General features: G+C 50.9%; 4 protein-coding genes across 4 annotated transcripts; 2 read left to right on the forward strand and 2 right to left on the reverse strand.

Moving 5' to 3' along the window:
* Positions 1–265: 265 nt before the first annotated feature.
* EMWEY_00001260 (hypothetical protein, conserved) lies at positions 266–2830 on the reverse strand (the record flags this gene model as incomplete). Its single annotated transcript, XM_013482633.1, has 7 exons — positions 266–673; positions 1005–1065; positions 1186–1244; positions 1406–1732; positions 1946–2011; positions 2444–2544; positions 2695–2830. The coding sequence occupies 7 exons, from the start codon at positions 2828–2830 to the stop codon at positions 266–268; spliced, it is 1158 nt and encodes a 385-aa protein (XP_013338087.1).
* Positions 2831–6810: 3980 nt separating this feature from the next.
* EMWEY_00001270 (hypothetical protein, conserved) lies at positions 6811–10825 on the forward strand (the record flags this gene model as incomplete). The annotated part of the gene is made up of 10 exons (XM_013482634.1): positions 6811–6926; positions 7216–7341; positions 7523–7597; positions 7966–8119; positions 8443–8523; positions 8744–8877; positions 9667–9768; positions 9941–10066; positions 10357–10449; positions 10657–10825. The coding sequence occupies 10 exons, from the start codon at positions 6811–6813 to the stop codon at positions 10823–10825; spliced, it is 1176 nt and encodes a 391-aa protein (XP_013338088.1).
* Positions 10826–11476: 651 nt separating this feature from the next.
* On the reverse strand, positions 11477–13111 carry EMWEY_00001280 (hypothetical protein, conserved; the record flags this gene model as incomplete). The annotated part of the gene is made up of 3 exons (XM_013482635.1): positions 11477–12386; positions 12561–12628; positions 12917–13111. The coding sequence occupies 3 exons, from the start codon at positions 13109–13111 to the stop codon at positions 11477–11479; spliced, it is 1173 nt and encodes a 390-aa protein (XP_013338089.1).
* Positions 13112–13823: 712 nt separating this feature from the next.
* Positions 13824–16296, forward strand: EMWEY_00001290 (hypothetical protein, conserved; the record flags this gene model as incomplete). Its single annotated transcript, XM_013482636.1, has 4 exons — positions 13824–14971; positions 15068–15278; positions 15412–15515; positions 16110–16296. The coding sequence occupies 4 exons, from the start codon at positions 13824–13826 to the stop codon at positions 16294–16296; spliced, it is 1650 nt and encodes a 549-aa protein (XP_013338090.1).
* Positions 16297–17012: the final 716 nt, after the last annotated feature.

Below are 17012 nucleotides of genomic sequence, written 5' to 3' on the forward strand. Positions count from 1 at the left end.
GGCAATTCCGCAAAAGGAAATTCCAGAGAAGAATATATCCATATTCCCTCCAGTCGATACTCAATTCCTTACCTGCTGGGTGTAAGGCCATTTGCCTCCCTTTCTCGTTACTGCCCACCAACCACCGTTGCTTCATAAGGAATATGTGCATGCACGCATATTCCACAAGCAGCTCGTGCATCCATGAGCTCATTACGAACAAGTAAAGGGGCGCTTGGGGGCCTCGAACCCCTTGGGTTGACAATGTTCGTCTCACGCAAGCCAATCAATCGGAGGCGAAGGGGTTTGTGTTCGACGCCTGGAGTCGATTTGCGTCGTTAAGGTTTCCTATTGACGTAGTTGCTGCGAGTTGTTGGTGACTCTCTCCCTTTGTGACGGGCTGCCTTGGGGTTTGCTGCTGTGAGTCATGCTCTGACGGGCTAGGCGGGCGCGATGCTTGCGAAGTTGTTCTTTTCATAGGCTCGGCTGGACTGGTGCTTCGCGGGCTGTTGGCCTGTTGCAGCCTGTCTGACTTGCTGGTTACAGACTGCTGCTGCACCAGCTGCTGCGAGCATTGTCCAGGGTGCGCAAGAGGAGAGAGGTATTGAGTCTCTTCCAGCAAACGAATGGAGGCCCGCACAGCCGCCACGTCCACTCCGGAACCGGCCAAGAAGAGAATCATCGCTTCCACAGCCTGCGCACGGTGAACCCATACCAAGGCACTCAACATTCACAGCCTCCCCATGACAGAAAGTTACCTCTTAAGAAGGAAGTCATTTGTTCAGGAAACGTACACACCCGGATGCAAGGACACGACTAACGATGAAACAACGATTAAGACTCCTAATGGTTATTGTTGCACACTGTGATTCATCCGTAAGCGCAAAGAGCAAGAAGCCCATGAAAAAAACGACAGAAAAAAAAAACGATGATGCGCATGAGGGTCACGTATTACTATTATGTGATGGATTCGAATGAGCATGAGGGAGAAACAAAAAGAAATATGCTGCTTTCTTATTACTGACCCGTGCAACTTGCATGGCGGCTTCTGGGGCACTGCCGTTCATTGTTTGTTGCATCTCTCTCCTGCAGCAGCCAACATTCGTCTTTATTAATGACATAATTATGCAATCGGTATTCTAGATGGTTATCAAATCAAAACAGCATTTTCGGCTGCAGTGAAAGTGCAGGGAAATTCGTTCGCACGCAAGTTCTGCCTCGGCCATTTGTAGACGATTGCGCGCCACTTGCACTTCATCTTCGGCCTGTCAGAATCAGAGCACACCACAAAACACACAAAGGTTTGTTTTCATTTCAGCTTTCTCAGGGCACTAATAGCGTGTTAAACAGGAAGAGGTCGCACATGCAAATGTGACTGCTCCCAACTTGTGTAGATGGCAGGTTGTGTCTCACGGACATTTTTCACCTTCTGGGCAGCCTGCGGGTCCTTCCCGCTTTCTGCCTTCTGTTGCAGCTTTCTTAAACCCTGAGGCAGAAACGTTCGGTGTAGTTGTGATTTTTTATGGAAAACGAAAAACGACGGCCAGGCATTCCATGGTGCACTGGTTCCGCGGTGCTTCTGCAGAGCTGTCAGTCGCCCTTGATAACCACTAATGAAGTTCACAATATAAAAAAGAGTTTTCTCAACCGCGCAAAAATTTATGACAACGGAGTAGTCCATGGTGCTGCAGCTCCTCACCGCTTCTTTCTTTAGTAGCTTCTTTTCTGCATCCTTCTTGATCCGGCTCGCCTTCTGCAGGATAGATCAGCAGAAAAGTATCAAGCAACCGGCAAAACACGCAGACGGAAGTATGCGGAGAAGCGTAAGCTTGGTGTCCGGTGAGGAAACTGCTAACATTTGGAGTGCAGGAGTGGAGGGGGGTTGGTATGAATGAAAGGCAATATGCCAAACACAACAGAATGGTACGAATGTGCTTGTGCTGCTTTTATGTAATGGTTATTATACCTCAACCTTAGCTATCGACTTTGCAGCATCTGTATTTGCCTTCTTGATCAGTTCCAGTTGCGGCTTCTGTACGTCGTCACACAACCCACATCATCGCAGTCCGGATTACAACACGCGAAAGACTCTTCTGTTGGAACAGCCGAAATACTGTTCTGTTGGAGCAGTTTAAATATTCTTACGCTGGAACGCATTAAGTGCACTTATAATGCTTCTGATTTATGTAATCTTATGCTGCAGCCATAAATCCGCTGCAGTTGCAACAAAATGCAATATACGTCTGAAGGCATGCCTACTCTAGTGAATTCTGCTTACTACCGACGTAGAAATTGTCCTCAATGAGTCCTGAGGAAGTCGAAAAAGGCACAAGAGGAAGCGAGCTGCGCATGATTAGGCTGTACTCCTGTCAATACCCACGATCTAAAATCAGTTACACATTTTTTGGGCATTCATTGTCTAACATTCACCGGCTAAAGTGATGTTAACGTCATTACTGCTCACCAAAGCGGAGGTTATTTCTTCAACTGGCCTCTGGTAGGCTGGCTTGTCGTAGAAGTACCCGGTGATCCCACTCCGCAGTGACTTCCCGCTCCTGTCCCAATCTGTACAAAACATCACGCGGGGTTTGTTTGCACACGCTTGTCTGTGACCTTCAGGAGAATTGTGTGCATGAATTACGATGTGTGAAACTGCAGCGAACGTTATTGTGGTGCTGCAAACGCCTAAGATTGCTGTTGCTGGTGCAGGCGTACACCTCAGGCACTTCTGAATGCTGCGGACGAACTGGTCGATGGCCTTGAGGGCATTCCGCTGGCGACGCAACTCCGCTTCCAGAGGAGTCTTTCCGTGCTTGGAGCACTGCAAGGATAAAAAGGAACAGACCACCATCACCCGCCAATGACTGTTCTTTCTGGTTTTTTTACCCAATCAAAACGCAAATGTATCTGTTGCAGTGCGTTGGACAGCCAGGCAATCCGGCGACCTTCCTGCGTATTTTCACTGGCACTTGAGTGGTTATAAATTCGTATAGGTGAACAAAAGCCAAAATACAGGGAAAAAATGCATCAGGTTGAACCGGCTAGTGCGCCAGACACACCAGTCGGCCCAGAAACCCGAACATAATAGTCGTTTGAAATCGGACTCTGCCTTCCCTTGATTTTTTCAGTTATGGAAATAATTTCAACTTGCTATGCTTTTGCAAGGCCGATGAATGCCACCTTCGTGTGCCAGTCGGATGAGGAAGAAAGTGGCTGCTAGCACAACCAGAAGGCTTCCTTCTGCTGTATGCTCAGCAACGTCGCCTTCATGTCTCGCCCTTCAGACTTATTAATTATATTGAACATTAAATATAGGCGAAGTAGAAGCACTGCTCATCGAATGGAAAGGAAACGCATCACTGGCAGCCGCTGAGTCCCGAGTCGGTGGCAGTGGTGGAAGATCGCGATCGCATGCAAGCTAGACCCGACTTTTCCTCTCCACCAAATAATATAGAATATACCAAAATTCAATTAATTTAGTCCTAACCTTTTAATATTTTTGTTCCAACTAGACCCGAGGACGCTGCCCCTTCCTCCAGCGCCATCCCTAACTAGTGTTGCATCCACAGCGCATGTGCAGCGCCGTGTGGCAGGTTGAGTTTTGCGGTCATTTTAAGCGAACTTTGCGCAAATTTGAGTACACTTGTCGAATTTAATCGTCATAACAGGGGAGTAGCGGTTGCCTTGACTTGCTGTTCTATGCATCTCTTTGGAATGGGAGAGCTGCAGCAGGCCGCGTTATACCTTTCGCATTTGTTGTAGATTATATTTGCGGTTCAGTTAGTCGCGCTGACACCATGATTACCTCCTTCTTACGCAGACACCCGTTAAGCATGTAATTCAGTAAAACCCCGAGCTATGCTGAAAAGCGTGCATTTAGTACAATTGGATCACCTTGAACATGGACGCCTGAGGGCTTGAGGGCTACGGATGGGATTTTACAGGATAAGGGAATGCTTCAAACTTGCGTCTCAAAGGATAGGCTCTGCCTTGTTCTATCACCAGGTTGTTGTGAGTTGTAGGAGCCGGTTGTGAACTACCTTCTTAAGGTACGGAAGGTGGAAAATTTTCAAGTCCGCCGCCCTTAATGAAGGAAAAGAAGACACTACGTATGCCGTGAGAGATGACCCTGACACATAACACGACAAATAGGCACATACAAAATCAGTGTTAAACCCGTGTGAAGCCAAGTGCTAATGTATGTGGTTTGTAGTGTGGCAGAAACGGTAGTTTTCGGTATCAGCTAAGGACATTGGTGAGCTGCATTCGAGTCAAAAGTCTGTATTAAAGAGTGCTCCTCAAGAACCTACTTCGACCACCTTGAGTTGCAGCACTCCTTGCTGCACAATCTTCCATTGCAAAGTAACTACAACAGTGTTAGCACCTTCTTTATGCATACACTGTGGGCGCGGGCAGTTGCTAGACATAGCATTGGCCCTCTGTGCAGACAGGTAGGCAGTAATGCGCACGACACCAAATCAGGCAGACCATGTACGAGATGATGGTGATGTTCAGCTCTATGCAGCAAACAAAACGGATTTGAAGTATATGCTTAGTCACCTTTAAACCTAAGGCACCAGTCTACGTTAGTGCGCGCCCTTCTGCCACCAAACGCAGAAACTGCATCCACAGTTTAAGACAGAAGCAACACCCTTGGGAAAGGGGAATTCAGCAAGTGGGGATCTGCTCAGACCTGCAAACCTGCAGGGAGGAGAATTTGCAACAGAGCAAAGGATCCAAGCAACGTGAATTCCAGCAGCGCAGGAGGTCGTTGGAGCTCACGCTAGTTGATACACGTCTGTTTGAAGCAACCCAGAAAAGGGTCTGCAACACCCCTTCAAGCGTCTATATTGCCCGTCTGTTAGTGGGTAATGCAGGCCTAATTAAAGGCTAACTGCTGAGAAAGGAATACGTGTATACACCGAAAAGCGTTCTACTCATGCCTGAAAGCATGCACATTGTGCTGCTTCTCGGCTGGAGATACTGCAGCAGATGTTGCAATTTAGAACATCCTGGCTATGCGTTGCTGCAATCAGAACCCGTGGAATTTGCGCGAGAACAGCCCAGATGCGAGTTGCACAACTACTGTCCTACTTGTTTTGAAAATTCCGCAACTTCTGGCCATGGCCACGGTTTTTCAGTCCTCAACTCTGTTATTGACCCGTTAGTTCAATATGCCATGAACTACTTAGTCTAGTCATGAAAAGTGTACGAGAAGCCCCTGCCTCTGCCGTCTTTATTAGACTGTGTAGTGGACCCGACAGTGAAAACAATGGTGAGCAAGTGGAGGAAGCCTGGGGCGAAGTCCTTAATTACCAGAATATTGTCAGTTATTTAGTTCAGTCTATTGTTATCAACTTCATAGTTCAGTGTCCTGTTCTTAACTCCTCTATACAACCCTACCAACAACTTCTTTATTCCTGTATCTTGATGCTAAATCACTTCATTACCTCATCATGAACTACTTAGTTAATATATATAGAAACAACAAATGTTTATCAGCAGCCCTAGAAATCTGCCGCCTCGCATGCAACAGGCAAACGCAACTAAACAAAGGCGATGTACCAACATCAAGACAGAGAACTAAACAGCAACAACGGCACAATACACACACACACACACACACACACACACACAAACGCACAAACAACTTCATTCCAACACCAAAAAAACAATAAAAATAGCGACACCAAGACAAATAACCAAGCACCGAATCCAATAGGAAGCATAAACCCGAAGTTTAAGCACCAACCACACCAAGCCTTGTCTCTTTAGTACCGGCGAACTTGTTGGCAACGACTACAAAAAGGGGGTCTTGAGGGATTTTAAGCCATCTCTGACTATCAATGAAAATCACAACGCCTCTCTTCTGCATCAAAACTCCAGCTTCAGCACTCCTTAGACCTCACGCAACAACTCAAGCACAGTTTGGAATACTCCGCGGTGAACAACGGCAAACTTGCTGTACAGCATAAAGAATTGTTTTCATCACGTGAGCAGTAAACAAATTTGCGTTTTGTGCAAGTTGTTGCTGTTTCGAACAACAACAAGACCTCCGTGTACCTGACAGGTAACGGAAGGATCGAAACCGACAGCCCCAGCGGGCAATATCGGTCAGAGGCATTGGCTCGCATATTGCTACGCAGAAGCTCAATACATATTATGTTCTTTATTCGCTTTTAATTCCTTGTAGTATATTGTCCTTTCGTATTAACGGAAGTGCCGTGCTCTCTAATGATGCTAATGCAGCAACAGCATAGGCTCACTTGGGGGGAGAGGGTTTCAGACCTTAAATTCTGCCCAGAAGAAACATTTGAGCACTTCTCCTTCACACATTGTCACTTCACCTGGTAACGCTTGAACTCAGATACACCCGCTTCGTCTTGTCCAGCTGCTCAGCTTATTCATTGGCAACAGCTGCAGGTGTGGAAAAGCGGCAGCAACTGCAGCGGCAACAGCGGCACATCCAGCAGCAGCAGCAAGCGAGGGAGCAGAAGCAGGAGCAAACGGAGGAGGGGGAGCAGCAGAGTGAGACCCTTGCTGCTGCCCACTTGCCCAGAAGTGTCTCCAGTGGGTAACCTCTAGAGGAGGTTTGCTAGATTCCACAATTCGTGCTTCCTTTGGGACTTCTACAGTGGTGGGGGTGCAGCAGCAACTGCTGCGGCAGCTGCAGCTGCAGCAGCTGCTGCAGTTGTTGCATCAAATTCTTCAGGAACGCCTGCACCATCCGCAGACTTCCACCGGATCTTGCTTTCTTCTTTGCGGTGTTCGGCCAGCCAACAGCGCCTCCACGACGCATCAGGGTTTAGGATCTAGGATTGTGTCTCTACGATGGGTCAATTGAGGCCGCGCGACCGGCTTCTGAAGTCAGCTATTGCTGCAGAAACTCGTCTCCGGTACAAAGGGCGGCGCATGCACAAGCGATTCCGCAGTTGGTCGCAGCACAGGTAGGAGTCTTCCCAGATAGCTAGTCTGCAGCGTTGGTGTTAATTGCCTGTCTGTCAGTGCCGCTTCAGTGGGAAAAGGAATCCTATCCGAGTGCGTTTGACGTGCAGGAATTTGCCGCTCTAGCTGACTATTTAGATCTTTTCACTAAGTGCCTAGATAACTGTTAACGTCCCCCACTGACTCTTGATAGATAGCTTTTTGCACCGGGTAGCTAGCTGCACTCGCTATCAGTCTACCTGCACAGCTATAAGCTGTCATTGAGGGTGTGCTGCATTTTGTTTTCTTCAGAGTACGCCAGTACTGGTTGCCTCAGAGAGTCTCCCTTCACGCAGACACGGCAGATATGAGCCCAGCCTACCTCGCCGCCGCTGTACAGAAAGCAGCAACTCTGCGCAAACACGACGTGGCACTCTGGTGAGGGCTTAGAGTGTAGTGATTCGGTTCTGGTGTGTGTACTACTTAAAAGATTTAACGTTTACGGTCTAGGCAAGGGTGAGGGCTTCGGACTCGCGGCTGCCAGCACTTGATTTGCCTCTAATCCAAGTGGGTGACTACTAGGCCACGTTACGGTTTACTGTTTAGGGTATGCCCTTAGGTTCAACTTCTCACGGCGAGCGCAGCAAGTTGCGGACACCTGCACCCCCCAACAGCTTGGATACCTCTTTTATGGGTGAGGGTCTAGGATCCAGGATTTACGGCTTGGTTTTGGGGATCGCTACATGCATCGTTTGGCCAGCGCTGACACACCGAGCTTGTCTCAAGGGTTTAGTGACTTACTCTGCGTCTCTTCACCATGCGCATGGGTTCAGGGTTCAGCGTTTAGGGTTTAAGGCTTCCGTTTGGGAGCCGAAGCTCACTGCCGTTTGTCCGTGTCTTTGTTTAGCTGTGCTTGCCAGACGTGTTGTCTATTTTCTGCCTGTCTGCGTGTTCTGTCCTTGCCGTCGTGGGTTAATATGTGTATGCTTGCTTGGAGGTGGTTTTTCTTCCCTACTTTGCATCTTGTTCACTGTTTGCTGTTTCTGCATGCATGCGCCACAGCTTCGGCAAAGCCAGGTTCCTAGACCCACCTCTGTACGCCTGTCTCCTTCGCTACGCCGTTTCATCCCTCGAGGATTTCGCTTCTCACTCCCTCATGACTGTCCCTTGGGCTCTCAGCAGAGTGGCCATTAGAGAAGTGTCCGCTCTTACAGAAGTAAGGGCGTGACGGCTCTACCGGCATAGGGCTTATTCGTTTCCACGATCACTATCTTGCGGCCTCTACGGTTCTCGGTTTGGGGTTGGGGCGTTGGCGTTGAGAGATTAGGCATGAGGCTTTAGTATTTAAGGCTTGGGGGTCACCTTAGGCCGATAGTTCAGTTGGATAGAATGCCCGGCTACGGACCGGGTGGTCGTGGGTTCGAATCCTGCTCGGCCTAGTTTTCGTGTTCAACACAGACACAACCAACATCAGGTTGGTGGATTTCTTCAGCCTTTTCCCCATCGTGTTGCATTAGTCGTTGCAGGGTGTATTCACAGGTGGGACAGGAGACAGTGTTGAAGGCCGCACACATGAGACCAGGCGACCTCATAAAAGTGGCAGTGGGCCTCGCAAAGTTGGTGAGGCTCTCGTAATGCCTTTTGTTGTCGCCTGAGCAGAAGCAGGAGTGTTCTTTTGCGGCCGTTTGGTGCTGCAAGTTTGTCTCCTCCTTGGCAGCTGTATGCCTGGCGTTGTGCTTTACAGCTTCGCTCTTGCCTCCTTCCACACTTTGCACGCGCGCCAAGTGTATCTGTCTTCTGCTCGTCTCTTCAGGGTGTTTGTCCTCCTTCGCTGCGAGAGCGACTGAGCTCTGTGCTGTTGCCAGCTCTTAAAGATGCCTCTGCTCTGGATTTTCGGAATAGCATGCATCCTCTTGCTGTCATTGGGCTGTACACGCAACCCCTGCAGACTTTTGTCATGGAGCGGTTTTCAAAGTATGCTGCAATGCATCAGGACTGGTGTTTAGAGAGAAGGGAGGGTTTATTGCCTTGGTATTTTATTAGTGGGGTTTACTCTGTAGCTACCAGGTTGTGTTTGGCAGTCCACACACCAGAGAATTGAATCAAGCACTTTTATGGCCGCGCGTGCTGATATTCTTGCCGGTAATGGGGATTCTGCTACTGCTGGATATGGTGCTGCTGCCTGCTTGTGCTGCTGCTTGAGGAATCATGCTGCTACTACTGCTGTTTGGGCAGTATTGTTGCCGCTGCCTGAGCTGTGTGCTTCCTGCTGTTGGGTATGTTGCTGCTTCTGCTTGAGGCGCATCGGCTCTACTGCTGCTCGCGCTGTTCCCCGAGGCGTGTTGCTGCTGCTTCTTCAGGATATTCATTTGTGCCCGTCCCCCTCATTTGGAGAAGGCACTTCAGACGGCTGTAGCCCTTCGAGTTCTTCATCCGGAGACTTGGGCCGCTGTCCCGCGCAAAGTTAGACAATTTTATGCGAGACTCAGGCACGGCATACTCTCCGCAGAATAGGGTTTGGGGTTTGGGGTTAAGCCGTTGATCCATATCCCTCCATCTACAGGAGCGAAGTAAACAGCAGTCCTCATGCTGTTCACTGCTCTCATGTACACGGATCTTGGAAGCATGCTCTAATGCCATACAGCAACGCTCCTTCGCTGGTAGAAGCTGCAGCACCTGTTGGTTCTGCTGGTGCTGAGGATTGTGCTGCTGCTGTTAGTTTTTCCTGTACTTGCTGTCCCCCCTGCTGCTACGCTGCTGCAGCCTGCGCCGAATTCTCCATCCGATTCGACGTCCGTCTCCGCTTCACTGGGAGGTATCGGACTGTCTGGCTGCTCTTGGAATCGCTCACCGCAATACCTTTCAGTGAGAAGCCGCTGCTGCTGTTACTGCTGCTCATGCTGCTGTTGCCCATGGTACCGGGTGTGCTGCTGCCGTTACCGCTTGATTTTGCCGGCTTGGGCTGGTGTTTGTGAAGTTCCTGCTGCATTTTGCATGCATTGCGCTTACTGCTGCTGCTGTCGTCTCCTGATGTTAGCTGGGGCTGTTTCTGGATTGACATTGGAGAGGCAGGTGACAGAAGACGGTGTATCTTCGTAGACGGACCCGCAGCGTTCTACACCAACTCAACGCAGTACACAGAGGCAGTTAAACTCCAGCACAGGTACCTGGTGTTGCTGCTGCTGAGAGCTTTTAACGTAGTTAGCCTACAGTTTAATCTGGTCCAGATGAAATCCCATAAACTAGACCCTCTCATCACCGCTGTCATTTGCTTATATTATTCTTATTCATATTTTCGTTAGCCGCGGTCCGTTGCTTCCATCATTTGCATATGTTCATTTCCTTTGTGTTGTTGTTTGCTTGTGCTCCTTTCTGTCCCTGTTTTCTGTGCGTTTCCGTTTGCTTCGACTATCCCGTATTTGTTTGCTGTGAATAAAACTGCTTCTTCTGTAGAGTTTTGAGCGACCTCGGCTGGGAGGTGCGGAGGGTGCTGTGGTTTGACTGGGTCGGCCTTGAGGGCAAGCAGCAGAAGATTGAGTTCTTGCGGTACTTTGCTGCTGTCATTGCTACTGCCACTGCCGCTGCTACTGTTTTGGTTCTTGATGTAGTGAAAAACTGGGGGTGTGGGATTCTATGCATCCAGTTCTTTTAGAGTACATAGAGCACACGCCGGTGCTACCGTAGGTGCTACTGCGGAGCGGTAGATCTAGAAACAGCAGCAGCAAACACACCTGTGTGTGGGGTTTGTTGCAGCAAGCTGCGTGCCTCCCCAGCCCTCCCCTCTTTCTTGCCAGATCCTCTTCCTGGGTTGACAGCACAGGAAGTCCAGCAGCGGTTGCATCTGGTCAAGCAGCGACAGCGGGAGCAGCAGGAAGCAGCAGCAGCAGCAGTTGGGGACTCTACTGTCGACCTGGACTTGTGAGCATTCAGCAAATCCCTAGCAGCAGTGCAAACTGCCTTACTTCAGGGGCTGCTGTATGTGTTTAGTGAAGCACCATCTGCCAAACCTGCGGCAGGTGGTGCTTCTTTCAAAGCAGCGGCTGTTGCAGCCGCAGCTGCTGAAAGTGCAGCGACAGCTGCTCCAGAAACTATCATATGTTAAGGTTATTGGAGAAGCGCTCCACACGAAAGCACCAGTGGCAGCGACACCTGCAGGAAGATGCTGTTGCTTAGCTGTTGCTGCTGCACCATTGGATTGCCATGCATGAGATTACTGAGGGCCAGGTTGTGTAGGCCTCTCACTGTGTCTCTGATTTTGCCACTCTCCTTTCTTCTGGTTTGTCTCTCTGTTTCCGCCTGTGGGGCCGTCTGCCTGCATCGCCCTTCGGGCGTTCCTTCCCGTCTCTGTTTTGCGTTTTTGTGTTTGTTCCGAATGCCCCCTGCGTCCCTTTGTATTTCTGCTTACATCTCTACTTCCCTCTGTCTCTGTTCGTGCCCGTCTGACTCGCGTGTTGCCTAGCAAATGGTACTAATGCTGCTCGGAGCCTGCCGCTCCATGGTGTACAGACACTACAGCTAGCGAGTAACAGAGACACCGGAGTGTAGCATTTAAACAAAATAAGTACCGCCACAGCTACAAAAAGTCATCCAGATTGTCCTCCTCCTCCTCTTGGGGCTGCGGCTGCAGATGCTGCTGCAGCTGCTGCTGCTCACTCAAAGACAGCTGAAGCTGCAACGGTGCCCGTGCTGCTGCAGCACCAGGCGTCAGAGGGGCAGCTGTAGCACCAGCAGCCCCGCCAGCAGCAGCACTGCCGGCAGCAGCAGTTCCATCTGCTGACGCGCCTGTTGGCCAGGCTGCTGCCGCAGGCTGCTGCTGCTGCACTGCCTGCTGCAGCGGCTGCTGCTGAAGCGTCTGCATCATTTGAGGGTGCGGAATTTGCTGCTGCTGTTGGATTTGCTGTTGCTGTATTTGCTGCTGCTGCACTTGTTGTTGCTGTGGCATTTGCTGTTGATAATGCTGTTGCTGGGCCTTTATGTGTGCCACATCATGCTGCTGGGGCGGTGGAAACAGCAACTGCTGTGCTGCTTGGGTGTGCTGCTGTGGCATTTGCGCCTGCTGCTGCAGTGGCTGCACTGTTTGGTGTTGCAGCTGCTGCTGTTGCCATGTATGTGGCTGCTGCTGCGATATCGGGGCTGGCGCTGCCAGTGGTGGCTCCTGCTGTTGTTGCTGCTGATGCTGTTGGTCCTCCACTGCAGACATACCTGCATGGAGGGACGGTTGCTGCTCTTGTAGAGGCGTTACGTCTCCCTTCGCCTCCAGAGCAGCAATGAAAGCGCTTGTGTCTGTTGCTGCTGCTAGCCCTGTGGCAGCCCCAGCAGCAGCAGCGTCCATGAAGGCCAGCTGCTTCTCTAAGCCGTGCTGCTGCTGGTGGTAGTGCACAGCAGCTTCCGACAGGAAGCAGCAGCAGCACCCGCTGTACTTGCAGGAGTACAGGGTCACAGATGCCCCAATCTCTTCAGCGCCTCTGAGGGGCCTGCTGCATCTGCAGTAAACGTAGCAGCACACATGCACACAGAAAGAAGCGCTGCACCAGCATCAGTAGCAGCACAAAGGTGCACACACGAATGCTGACACAGCAGCAAGTGCGGATGCCGCAGCTGCGGCAGCAAGCACAGCAGCAACAAAGAATGCACTAGCAGCAGCACTCCGTACGTACACACGACATTGCCCTGCAGGGATCATCTGTTCCATACAAGATCTGCAAGCCAAGTGGAGGCAAGGGAGCTGCAGAATCAAAGCAACCACAAACCGTAAACCCTCGGGAACCCCATGAAAAACATCTACACAGAACCTTCCTTTCTTCTAGATTTGCTGCTGTTGCTGCATCTGCAAACATTTAACTTTGGATTTAACTTTGGCTACAGGGCCTGGGAGATCAGGAAGCGATGAACGTTTAGGGTTTGCGTGTCTCTGGTAATTTATGTTTGAGGCAATGGAATTCTAGGGGTTAGGATGTATGGGTTTGTGCTCCCCTACTGTTCTGTAAGTCTGAGCCATCGGGAGAGAACATACGCCGCAGAAGAAGGTCTTAGGATCAGTCACATGAACAACCTCGTGCTTCAGCTGCTGTACGCGGGGCCGAACTGCAGTAGCCGAACTAGAGGAGCCCCGCGTTGCTGTCGTTCCTGCTGGTGCTGCTGCTCCTGCAGAGGAGGGAACAGAGGACCCTCTCCAGAAACCCCCGCTGCGTAGCGGCTGCCCAAGCATCGCTGTATGAACACTACAATATCTGAAAATGGCTACTGAGGCTGCTTCTGCTACTGCTGTTGCTGCTTTTGCTGCTGTCCTTGTTGCAATTGCTGGAGAGGGGTTGCCACTCCCGTTGTTGCTTGCTGATATTGTTGCGGATGGAATAAGCCCATTTCAGCGCAACATATGCTCCACACCCTTCTGGAAGCCTAGGTCCTTGTGCTTGTGCCGCAGCAAAGAATAGTATTGCTTATGCATTCAGCTTCTGCTGCTGCATCTGAAATAGTGGACAAAGGGTGGGTGCGCAGCTCCTAAGCAATCGCTCCAATTTGTGAGGCAAAAATAATGAACAGTACTGCATTTATTTCTCCTTTTACGATGAACAGGGCTCCAAGCAAGCTTGCAACGAGCCTGCATGCATCATGCTGTTGTCTGTATTGCTGGGGCTGTTGCTACAACTCAGAAGAGAGGCTGTAGTTATTCTATCCGGAAACATGTCGTAATCAATTTTTTCGTTATATTTAAGAGATTTTCCCCATAATGTTAGACTAGAAGGGGCATTCGTTAGTTGGAAGAAGCCACCGTAGGTGTATCGACACCAGCAGCAGCAAGCGTAAGGCTGTAGTAAGGAATTTACATTAACTGACAACTCCTCAGTGTTTTGGTTTAGAGTAGCGAATAGTGACACAGAAGCGATCTCTTGGCACTGGGTGTATGCGCAGCTCAGGCGATGCTCCGGGGCACGCATGTGGCTGCAGCGATGGCTGCTGCTACCCCTGTTGCAAGTAAGGGAGGGCCCCCAGGTTATTGCGCGACAGCAAGCCGAGTCGCTATGAGGCTTCGGTTGCAACACACTTCTGTTGCAACATCACGAGCTAGCTTCACAGCAGCGTGTGGCTCCCTCCTCAGCAGCAGGAGCAGCAACAGCACTCCTAGAAGTGTACTGCTCTGTTGCAGCTGTTGCAGCAAGTGCGGTAACCAACGTTGGTTTTCCTTTTTGCGGGACCCGCAATCGCTTAAGCGCGTCCTAGCAGAACTGGCCGCTGCTGAGAAGGCAGCTGAGCAGCACAGCAACATTAGCAGCAGTGGCATCGAAGGCGATGAGAAGGCCCTTGCAGATCCCTGCCCCTCTTCTTACGAAGAAAATGAGGAATTCTGCCTCCACAGCAGCTACGCAAGCTGCAATAACGGCAGCAGCATCAGCGATAGTAGCAGCCGCAGCAGGGTCACGGCTAAGTGCAGCAGCCATGATGAAGGCGACAGCGACGAACCTCCACCTGTGCAGGTACGTGCGGAGGTCGTTCTGTCCAGGGAACAGCAAATGATGCTTGATGAAGCGGAAGCTTCCGCAGCCGCCACTGCAGCAGCAGACAGACAGAAACGCTTTTTGGACTCTGTTGCTGCTGCTGAATCAACAGAGGGTGGATTGCGTGGAGCACTGCAGCAGTCTTTCGATGCTCTGCTGCCTCCCAGCGTGACAGCAGCAGCAGCGGCACCAAGACCGTCAGAAGCAGGAGGGCCGCACGCAACTGGAGACGCAGCAGGAGGATCAACTGCTTCAGCAAGAGCATGCGACGCTGGTGGGTTTGTTTGGAACGAAACAGATGAAGCTGCTCTAACACCTGCTCAGCGGTTCTACAGGGACAATCGCGAGCTGCTGTTGCAGAGGGCAGAGCAGTACCTGCGAGGCAAGCAAGCAGCAGCAGCATCAGCAACTGGCGGTGCTTCTGCTGCTGATGAGGAGGAATGGGATGATGCTGCAAGGACGCTTGAAGAGGACTGGAAGGCATACTTTAATCCCGTACACAAACAGCCCAAGGGCTTCAGGTGGCCAGTTGCTGATACAGCAGAATCTTCTGCGGCTGCAGCACCTCCTCTGTAAGCTGTCCTGCTTTGTCCCTGTCTCTGCTTCTGATCCTGCTTCTTCTGCTGGTTGCTTAGCTCTTGAGACTGCTTTCCCCTCTACAACATCAGTAGGAGCACCAGTAGAGTGAACGGTAGCAGCAGCAGTGCATGCATGAGCAGCAACTGCCCTAGCAGCGAGAGCAGCAGTACAGCAGCGCGCATATGCAGCAGCCTGGGCGGCAGCATGCTGACACTGATTCTCTTTACGTGCCTCAGAGACATGGAGTTCCGCAAGGGCCAATATCCATCTTTGGAAGAATTCAAATCTCTTCTTGCTCAGGTAAAACAGCAACCAGCGGCAGCAACTGCGGCAGCAGAAGCCTAAACGACAGTTAGAGCAGCACCCCTTAGTGCCAACTTCTGTTTCCCGAACGAACTCCACGTTGCTGCTGCTGCTGTTGGTATTGTGCTAGGAAGGCGTCAAGGATGTGGTCTGTTTAAATCTGGAGGCGCTCAGTCGAAGAGACTTGGGGCTTGTCGCCCTTATCGGGACATGCGGAACAGCCGCTCACTGCAGGTTTGCTACTGTTGTTGCAGCTGTTGTTGTTGCTGCTTTTGTTGCTGCTACGGGTCGAGAAGATGCATGCAGCCTGATTAGCGCAGCGAGGGTACACGCTGCTTGCATGAACAGAAATGGGCCAATTTGGCAGGTTCGTTTGGATCGGCTTTGGCGTATGTTCGCCCGCTACTGCCGTTGCTGTTGCTGCTGCTCCTATTGTTGGTGATCCTGCTATGTGTTGGAGCTGTTGCTGCTCATGCAGGAGAGTGTCGCGGTTGCTGCGGTCCATAATAACGTCTCTTGAAATACCTGTTGTATCTGACAGTTGCAGCTCCACGAGCGGCAGCACACGGAGGAACAGGTCGCGGAGGAGCACCAGCAGCAGCGAGTGGTTTGTTGCTTGCCTCGGGCCGGTGTCTGTGCACCTCATGACAGCAGCGGCGAGAGACTTCTATGAGTGCGCTTCTGCCGCTGCAATTGCTGCGTTTGGCTTCTTGCTGCTTTTGGTCCACACAGTTGTTGCTTGCTGCTTTGGCTAGGACGGCTGCTGGCCGAGGCTGCCTTTGGCGTAATGCTGGTGTATAGTGCTCTCTCTACGTGCCTGTTATGCAGCGTGGAACGCATTTGGAGAAGCACAGGCGAGCTGCAGGAGCAGCAGCAACAGGCACACGAAGGGTCTGATGAAGACCTGCTGCTGCTGCCATCGACCGGCGAACAAGAGGACATGCTGCAGCAACACCAGCGGCTAGTGTTACAGCAGCTGCAACAGCTGCAGCAGAAACAGGAAGAGCAATCTTGATTATTCGTTCCACAGCAACATGTTTCTGCTGCAGCTGTTGCAGCTGCTGTAACATCAGCAACTCGTGGTGTTTTACGTACTGCCTGCAGCAGCAGCAACAGTAATAACAATAACAGTGGTAGCAGCCTTTAGTATCGTTATCGTTTGCAGCTAAGAGGAGTTCGTCCCTGTTGCCACAGGTGGCAAGCAGCAGAGGAACTTCAGAAAGGGCATTACTGGGTACACCAACAGCACAGTTCCATGTTGTCTGCGTAATTCTGCAACAGAAGCTACAGCATGGGTGATCTTGGCAGCATTCATTTAGCGATTCCGTTGTTAGTCCTGAGAACTGTTCCACAGAGAGTCCGTCGGGCGTCTAGCTCAAATGGTAGAGCGCTCGCTTAGCATGCGAGAGGTAGGGGGATCGATACCCTCGTCGTCCACGCGATATTGTACAACGGTGTGTTATTTACTGTAATATCTAGAAGCGGGTATACGTTTGATTTAATGGCGAGGTCTACGAAGGCCTGTAGGCGGTGGGACTGTCTGTCCTTGCGTGTGAAGTGCTAGGCGAACTGGAGATAATACCCAGTTATCAACTAAAACGCAGCAGAGTAGCAGAAGCCAGTCGCAAGCGGAACGTAATCTGACGCAAATGATCCCCGTCGTAAGACAGAGCCCGTTGTCGATATGTTGCCGCTTTCTTTCGTTTTGTAACGGAGCCAGTTCAGATTTTG

The sequence above is a fragment of the Eimeria maxima genome, genomic scaffold (genome assembly GCF_000499605.1).
Source record: "Eimeria maxima Weybridge genomic scaffold, Emw_scaff7, whole genome shotgun sequence".
In the NCBI taxonomy this organism is placed as follows: Eukaryota; Apicomplexa; class Conoidasida; order Eucoccidiorida; family Eimeriidae; genus Eimeria; species Eimeria maxima.